The sequence below is a fragment of the Ursus maritimus genome, unplaced genomic scaffold (assembly GCF_017311325.1).
Source record: "Ursus maritimus isolate PB19 unplaced genomic scaffold, ASM1731132v1 scaffold_23, whole genome shotgun sequence".
NCBI classification, from domain to species: Eukaryota; Metazoa; Chordata; class Mammalia; order Carnivora; family Ursidae; genus Ursus; species Ursus maritimus.
The window spans coordinates 28,597,618-28,606,524 of NW_024424786.1; the positions used below are offsets into that span (position 1 = coordinate 28,597,618).

An 8,907-nucleotide genomic window follows, 5' to 3' on the forward strand; every position below is an offset into this window, starting at 1 on the left:
ACAGGCTGGTTAAACAGCTGTCTGGCCAGACCTGGGGGTCTGCACCAAATCTCAGCCCTCCCACTGCCCACCGGGAGGATGGGTCCCGGGACAAAGGAAGGGACAGGTCCTCTTGATCCTGCCTATCCAGGGCAGCTCTGGGCTCTCTGGCGTCAAGAAGATCTGGAGAGAAAGACAGGCAAATGGGGCATCAGAAGGAGTCACGTGGGGACTGTCCTCACTCTGGAGAAGGCACGGCGGAGAGAGGAAAGGAGGAAGTTGGGAGCCGCCCTGCTTATGTGGACCCTCCGGCCCCCTCTTTCTAACAGCTGGGGGTGAGGACACAAAGACGTGATGCAGGCAAAGCCCTTAGCCTCCCACCAGGCTTCCTGCCCGTGCTGTTGAATGAACATTTGCTCTGTGGCGGGTTTTATGCGGTCCAGACCACATGCCAGTCCCTGCTATGTCCCAGGAGGAGGGCACAGCTGCCATCCCACGCGTCCGGGAGCTCACCGGAACACTGGCGGATGACGTAATGCTACACAATGTGGCGGGGGCAGTGGTGGAGACCAGCAGAGGCCATGAGAGCTCTTGGGAAGGCAGGGACGGGATAGGGGGTGTCAGGGAAGGAGGTGATGCCTTGGGCGGTGAACAGGAATTAGGTGGGACGGGAGGAGGTGGAAAGGCAGTTCGGGCAGAGGGGATCAGCACGAGTGGAGACACTAAGTGAGCTCCGGGGACTGTCCTTTGATGTTGGCGATGGGGTAGAGGAGTGGCCGTGGGAGTCTTGGAGGCCCTTGCAGTCCACAGTTAGGCAGGAGCTGGTCTCCTGTGGAGCCCAGGCGGTCAGCAGGGGCATGATGTGGCTGGATGTGCCTTGTGGAAAGGCCTCTCTGGGGGCACTGGCTGGAAGGGGAGTGGCTGGATGTAGGGAGACCAGGCCAGGGCTGAGGCTACATCTGGGTGAGAGAGGAGGAGGCCAGGAGCAGGACCAAGGCTGGAGGTGCTTGAAAGATCCCTGAGATGGAGTGGATGGTGTCATCAGATTCTAGCTTTGGAGGCAGATGACAGTTCCTGAACTCAGGCCACAACTCAGTGAAGGAAAGAAGAATCACACACACACACACACACACACACACACACACACACACACACACATACAATCCTTCATTCTTCCAAATTAGGCCACCTGGGTTCATTCTTGGCTTCACCGCTCACCAGCTGCAACCTTGGGCAAGTCGCCTAGCCTCTCTCTGCCTCAGTTTCCTTCTCTAGAAAATTGGGATGATGATTGTGCTTATCTCATAGGTGGTTGTGAGTTAATACATGTCTAGTGCCGAGGCTGGAGCCCTGCACCTGCTCCATTTGTTATTCCCAGGGGTGGAGACCAGCCAGGTGACCCCAGGAACCCTGTGTTCCCCTTCTCTCACCCAATCTGAGAAGAGCCCTTGGGCCAGGCGCTTTCAGAAGGACAAAAGCTTTGAGCCTGGAGCCTTGGTGCAGGGTCACTCCCTGATTTTCCCTTGGAGCGGCCTTGGGGTCGTCACTGTGTGGCCTGATGCGTTGGTTTCTGCCACCCAATAAGATAAGAAAGCACACATGGCTTGGACGTTCTGGGCCCCGCCGGGGTGTCCCCTGCTCAGCTCTGGCTTCAATCGGGCACAGACGGCCGAGCAGAGCAGCCAGCAGGAACCAGGCCCTGTGAGGAGGGAAGCCCTCGGGCCCCAGAGCCCTTGCCTGCCCGACCCAGTACCTTCCTCATGGCTCCCAGGTGCCCGCGTGGTGCCATGGCCACTGCCCAGCCAAGGTCAGACGCTTGGCACACTGGCTAAAACCACAAGAAGAGGCAATGACAGGCAGCAGCCTTTCCTGCACGCCCTTCCCCAGCAGCGGGCTGACTGTGCTTCTCTCTGCACGGATTCAAATGCACTTTTAAAACCCTCTAGCCTCAACCAAAATGTCACACGATGCTGGTCCCGCCATCACCCAGTGGGATGAGCCTGGAGTGCGGGACGTGAGCATTGCCCTGGGCCCTTTGTTCCTTAGCCTGTGAGGCCTTCCTTGCTGGGGAGGGCATCGGGCTATGGTTTGGGGTGGGGAGGGGGCAGATTTGCTGAGTACCCACTGTGTGCCAAACACCATGCATGGGCTTTGGTGTTAGACCTTAGCACTGCCTCCTGCACACTGTGTGGCCTTGGGCACATCCCTTAATCTCTCCGATAATCACACACACCTTGGGAGACTGCCGTGAAAACTTGCGGTGACAAGTGCCTGTACCTCATTGGTTGTTACAAGAATTAAATGAGATAATAGATGGGAAGCACTGGGCACAGTATTACCACACAACAGGGGCTCCCCAAACGGGGACTACAGCGATGACGATGAATCATAGTAATTCTGGCAGCGACCATGGAAGGCAGGACTTTTCAGCTTACTTTGGGGGTCAGGCAAAGGGAGCCCAGCTCTCTCCGGAAGGAGGATGGGTAACCGTGCAAAGTAACAAAGCGCCACCTTCCCTACCTTCGACCACGTCCAACACATATTCCTAGGACCCTTTGCACCACGTCCTGTCACGGAAGCGCAGACCTCCTGCTAGGGTCACCTGCAGAGGGACTCAGGCCAGGCGGAGCTGCAGCCATGCCCCTTAGCAGCTGGGAGAGGTTGACCAGGCTATTTTCATCATGAACCTGGTTTCCTCACCTGTGGAAACCTCTGACCCCCGCCCCATGTCGCTCCCCGGGGCCATCAGGAAGAAAGTATGGCAATATTGACTCCTGAATATGGACGTGACCGTGAGCTTGACGTCTGACTCGCGAGAGCAGATGCTGTCGGCTTCCCCCGGGGATGCGGAAGGCCTGCATCTTATTCGTTTCAAGCCCCAGTGCCTGGCACACAGTCAGTGCACACTAAATGCAGGCTGAACAGAATTGCATTCAGTGACTCGCTACCAGGGGCATTTTAGGTAGAGACGGGGAAGGCTCCTTAGGTAGGTGGGCTGCCGTGGGTCTCATGATGGAGATAGGGCATGGGGAGGGTTTGGCCTCAGGAAGGGGTGCCCGTACCCCTTTTCCCCTGTGACACCCCTCCACTGGCACCCTGGAACAGCTCTGCGCCATCCTGCGGGCTGGAGGGCGTGTGGGGCGGCAGGAATTCTGGCGTGAGGCCTGGATTCTGATCCTGCTCCGTGACCTTGGCAAGTTCCTGAAGCCTCTGAGCCTGGCGGCTCTTCTGACAAATGGAAGGCTCACCTCTGCAGTCAAGCACTGTCCCGAGGCAGCCCTGTTGAGCACCTGCCACCGCCGGACGTCGTGCTAAGCACATTCCCGCGTTATTTCCGTGAATCCTCACGGTACTGCCGGGAGGAAGCTTCTGTTTTTAATCTCCTTCCTCGGGTTGGAAAGAGCAAGATTCAGAGAGGTGGAGTGATTCGCCCAGGGCCACACAGCAGATGAATGGTAGAACTGGGCTTGAGCCGGGCAGGTTTGCTTCCCCGGGTTCTCACTCCTCTAACTCTGGCCCCGCAAGGTAAAGAGCTACCCTCCAAGAGAGGAAATTGTTACCAGTCTCCCTCTTCCTCCACCGGCTGCAAGGGCAGGGCTGACCATGCGGAACCCCCCGTGGGGGAAGGGGGAGGGCCAGGCGCAGGGCGAGGTTCTTTCTGGGTGGGGTCCCCCATCAGGGAGACTGAGGGGCTGCTCTTTTGTAGGCAGAACACCATGGAAGGCGACTGTCTGAGCTGCATGAAGTATCTGATGTTTGTTTTCAATTTCTTCATCTTTGTAAGTATTGCCGGAACGTTCCTGGGGTCTCCCTAGGCCTCTGCTGGGTGTGCAGAACAGACTGTGGCTTCGATGTAGTCATACTGGGCTGAGTCCTGAGGGCAGGACAGGGGCCAGGGCCAGAAGCAAATCTACCAGGCCAGCCAGAATTTCCCAGATGAGAGGCCCCCAGTGGTGCCCGCCCCACTCCAAAGAGCCCATGGTCACAGGAGAGATGTGTTGTACAGACCCTGGGACAGTTCAGGCCCTCTCACAAAGGGTGGGGGCCTTCATCCTGGCTGCCTGGTGGAGGGTCCGGGAGAAGGAGGGGATGGAGAAGAGGGCAGCAGAGAGAGCCCCACTGACCCCGATCCCCAGGGCAGTTGCAGGCCTCGGAGCCCCCTGGGCTGAACTGCTGTGACCAGCTGATGTAATCCGAAACCTCTCCGGGGCTGGGAGCACCCTGGGTTCAAGAGGGCTCTGCATCTCACCAGCTCTGTGATTAGAAACACATTTCACCTCTCTGAACCTCAGTATCTTCATCCCCTCATTACCTACCTCAACAGGTTTCTTGAAAATTAAGCAAGATTAGTTTAGGAAGTGCCTGGAATGTGCCAGCATTCGCTAGCTTAGCTCCCTCCGCATCTAGCCTGTGGATTCTGTACTTGAAAGCACAGAGGCCCTGAGCGCCCAGGGGGTCAGCCCAGCGCCCTGCAGCCCAGCCCACCTGCTGGCAGCACCCCGCCCCAGGCTCTGCTCAGGCCTCTCCCAGGGACAGAGCCACACTCTTGGCGTCTTGAGCCCCCCCCGCCCCCAGCTCTCTGGAGCCCACCTCAACCTTTGACCTTAGTGCAGCCAAGACGTGGGTGAGTGGAAGTCCACTGATGCCCTCCAGGACAGGGTCACTGTGAAAGAGAGGTCCCTTTCTGGTCAAGACTGGCTCTGTCTGTCTCTCTTTTCTCTCTCCATCTATTTTTTAATGCATTCCAGCAACTCTCCTGGGGTCCCTCCCTTGCCCATAATCCTGAAGAGCAGGGAGCCTCCAGACGTGAATTCCCGACCCAACTTCCTAGCCGGGAGGCCCCGGGCAACCTCAGTGTCCCCACCCGAAACGGGGCTGCATCCCCTTGGGCAGCTCAGTCTGTGCCCTCGAAGCAGCCCTCAGCACACAATCGTTGAACCCCAAAACCTTAAGAGCAATGAGGAAGGAGGCAGCTGTTACCAGAGCTTTTGTAAGGGACGGAGGAGAAAGACAGTGCTCAGCACAGGGCGACCGTGGGGACTCTGTCATCAGCAGTCCCTGTTGGCCTTCCCTCTCTCGCCGCCCAATGCTGGGTCCTTCCGGCCTCCCCGCCGCTCCCCTGCCCCGACCCCTGTACCTAAGAATATTGTCTCCTGTGCCGAGCCCCAGGCCGTGCAGCTCTGCCCGCCGGCTTGCAGACCCCTCAGCCACACCAGAGCTCACCAGCTTGCTCTTAGCCACAGCCTGGCATTGCTGGCCTGCACCTCTGGGGGACTTCTGGGGGACCTCTGGGGGACTTCTGGTCCTCCCACCACACAGAAATTTCAGACACTTGACCCCATTCAAAACCTGATGAAGCCAAACTGTCCTCCTGTAACAGATCTGCTTCCAGTCCTTGTCTGTCCCCAAGGGAAATGGAACGGATATTTACCGAAACTTGCTAAGCACATTCCTATCCACTCTGTCCTTTCTTCCTTGGGGACACCTTGGGAGGGCAGAGGGGAATTTATCTTCTTTACCCACGAGGAAGCTAAGGCTCAGAGGGGTTAAGCCACTTACCCAAGGTCACACAGCTGACAAGCGGCACAGCCATTTCTCTGGACGAAGCTACCTCTCTCCAAAGATGAGTAAGGCCCGGAGAGATGGGCCGTGGACACGAAGGCATGAACAAGGAGAGGAGCTGGTTTGAGAGCAGTGAGCCCATGCTGATGAGGGCTCATGTTGAGGGCAAAGCGGATGGTTTTTGTCCACGTTTTCCCGGCCCCTAACACGGTACAGGCACAGCACAAGCCCCAGAGTGTGTGCGTGGACTTGGGGATTTAACCCTGACTCTGCCGTGAACCTGCATGTGACCTTTAGCAAGGCATGGCCCCCTCTGGGGTTCAGTGTGGAACCAGGGGGTCGGACTAGTGACCTCCTTGTCCTGCAGCTCTGACATTTAAGGAGACTATAAAAGTGGCAAATAAACTCTATGTGACAAGGTCCTCGGCAGCCCGCGATGGGGTGCGGATCAGAGATTGGGTTTGGAGGACGCCCTAAAGGTCTGGGTAACCAGGAAAATGCAAAACCATGGAAAGTGTTGCTGGGACACTGGTTTGTGTAGCAAATGGGTTTCTGCCCGGTTCTCTGGGGTTCCCCGGGGCTCCCCGGCTCCACCCTGGGCGCCCTGCTCAGAGGAACGGTGTGCGTGTGGAGTGTCTAACCTCCCTGTCTGCCTCTTTCTTCTCTGCACCCCTGACCGGCCCTGGGAGCAGCTGGGCGGGGCCTGCCTGCTGGGCATCGGCATCTGGGTCATGGTGGACCCCACCGGCTTCCGGGAGATCGTGGCCGCCAACCCCCTGCTTATCACGGGCGCCTACATCCTCCTGGCCATGGGCGGCCTGCTTTTTCTGCTCGGCTTCCTGGGCTGCTGCGGGGCCGTCCGTGAGAACAAGTGTCTGCTGCTGTTCGTGAGTAGCCCCATCCCCACCCCACCCATGGGTGCCCCGGGGGCAGAGTGTGGGGGACCCTGTGTCTACCCTGCGGGGAACTCAGAGGTCACACCCAGGGCCAAGCCAGCTAGCTAGGCTGTCCTCCAGGAGTGGGAAGGCCACCAACCTGTTCCACTTGCCCCTGCGGCCCCAGCTTCCGGAGCCTGCTGCTTGCCCTGGGCCCGTGTCTGCTGTGTGGGTGGGCCGTCCTCAGGTGGAGAGCGCCCTTGGCCTCCAGGTCTGAACAGCCAAGGCATCGTCCGCTGAGAGCATTGACCATGATGCTTTTCTACGTGCCTTCTTCCAAGAACTCAAATGTGTGACTCCTTGGTAAAAAAACAAACAAACAAACAAAAAAAAAAACAAAAAAAAAACAGAGGGTCCCTATTAGATAACCACTCACTGTTTGAGTTTCCAGTTTTAAAATAGAGGTGATGTGATCTCTGAAATCACTTTCTTCATTAAAGTAATAGTGTTTGAGCGGCTACTGCGGGCCACATAGGTCACCAGGCGCTGAAGATGCATGAGGGCCGAGCGGCCGTCCCCTCCCTGGTGGACAGGCCCGTGGGAGGCCGGGAGGCCCAGGCGGGCGAGCGGACAGTGGGCAGGCCTGGGTTTCAGCGTGCGCCCTGCTCTGTCCCCTAACTAATGATGTGACTTTGGGCTAGTTTCTTAGCCTCCCTGAGCTTTAGTGTCTCTGCTTGTTAAACAAGGGGCAGCTTAGCTGTAGGTTGGTGCCGAATGAGGCCAGCAGTCGATGCTCTGTTTCTCTGACCTTCCATTTTCCCGCGACTGGGTCCTTTGGCCTCTGCCTACTTTCCTGGCCTCGGTGGATGGGTCTCCGGCCCCAGCGAGGTCCTGTGTGGGCCCAGGGCTGGAGAGCTTCTAGTTGGAGCCCAGTCCCGCTATAGGGCAAGGTAAAGACAGCCGTGCTTAGGCAAATGTGTGTGGCTCGGTCAACGTGCAAATGCTCTTCGCGGGTGAGAGGGTGGCGGGGTCTGGAGTTAGGCAATCCGGGAGGCATGCCCTGGTTAGCGGGAGAGCTTCCTTGCAATGCGTCTGCTCCTGTGGCTTTGGGAGGTAGAGATCGGGCACCATGCCTCCTTCCCAGATTAGAACAGACTGTACGGGCCCCATTCGTGTCATGGTGAGATTGCCCAAATCCCAGACAGGAAGTGAAATCAGCTGTGAAATGTGTGACTCAGGAGCCCGGGGTCCCTTTTGGCCTTAAGCAGCCCGAACGCTGCAAACTTTGCCTTTGGAGAGAAACAAAGAAACCTGCGGGCGCCCCCTGGCGGAAGTCCCTCTACAGTGCCAGCTGGGGCCAACGCAGGCTTGGGAGCCCATGGGGACTTTAAAAGGAGCTGGGATAGGAGTCCCAGGTCACGCCAACCCCTCTTTTCCCCCCTAGCCTCAGCCCCCCCACCCAGGTCTCATCCCTGAAGCCAAGATAAGAGGCCAGGCCAGGGCGCTGGGCTGGGAGCAGGCTGGGGGCCTAGAAAGCCCTCCCCACAAACTGGCAGCCTCTGAGCCTGCCATTGGATGGGTACCTCCATCCCTGTGGAGAAGACCAAGACCCGGGGACCAGCTGAGGTTCGCCCCAGCCCCCCACCCCCACCTCTGAGTCCAGGCCATGGCCAGGCTATGGCCAGGGCCTAGCCCTTAGAACCTTAAAGTATCCCCTTCTACCCCCTCTTCTGCCACCTTCTCCTTCCTCCCTTTTCTCTCCGTTAGTCTCGCGATCTAGGAGGCCTACCCACGTTCATCTCTTTCTTTTCTTGCTCTTTCTCTGCCTCTGTCCCTCCGCCTCCTATCTCTTGCTTCTATTCCTGCTGCCTTTCCTTATCCCACTCCTGAGATCTCCTAGCCTCTGCCCCTCTCTCCCTACTTCCCCTGTGTCCTTTCCCCTCCCCCTTCTCCCTCTCCTCCCATTCCTCCCCTCTCCTCCCCTCTCTGAAGCCCAGCACCGATTAGCCTGAGGTCTCAGTGTCAGTCACAGGCAGGGGACTCTTGGACCCAGGTCCCCTGTGTCTCAGACCTAAAATGGACTCACATGTCTGAAATTCACCTAAAATTATGTGCAAAATATTACATTAGGGCCTTGTGTGTTAGTGTGTGTGTGTTGTGTGAACATGTAGGTCTCTGGGGAGAGATGGCACAGCTTCTGGAAGGTTTCCAAAAAGATTCATGACCTAAAAAATAAGAAGAACCACTTCTCTCTTCTGACCTGGCCTGGCCGTGTGGTGGTTCCAGCCACAGAGAGGCACCAAGTCTCACCCCTGGTGGCCGCCGAGGTCCCTCGAGAAGCCTGACACCCCTGTTCCTCAACCTTCCGGGGAGGAAGGAAAGACTTGTCACAAACAGGACCAAGAGGGAGTGCCTTTGGCCACCTCAGCAGATAGGGAGGGTTAGGGTGGGGGAGCACCCACCCCTGCTCTGAGGCTGAAACCCCAGGGCC

At 57.8% G+C, this 8,907-nt stretch overlaps 1 protein-coding gene across 2 annotated transcripts in view; it reads left to right on the forward strand.

Moving 5' to 3' along the window:
• Window positions 1-8,907, forward strand: part of TSPAN18 (tetraspanin 18) — a 148,075-nt gene that overhangs the window by 124,418 nt on the left and 14,750 nt on the right. Inside the window, exons 4-5 of one of the 2 annotated variants that reach the window (XM_008701046.2) lie at window positions 3,686-3,758; window positions 6,234-6,428. In XM_008701046.2, coding sequence (XP_008699268.1) covers window positions 3,696-3,758; window positions 6,234-6,428 — 258 coding nt within the window. In that variant the 5' untranslated portion in view covers window positions 3,686-3,695. Of the gene's footprint in view, window positions 1-3,685; window positions 3,759-5,861; window positions 6,429-8,907 lie in introns of those variants that run through there. The other variant, XM_008701045.2, reaches the window with a different exon arrangement.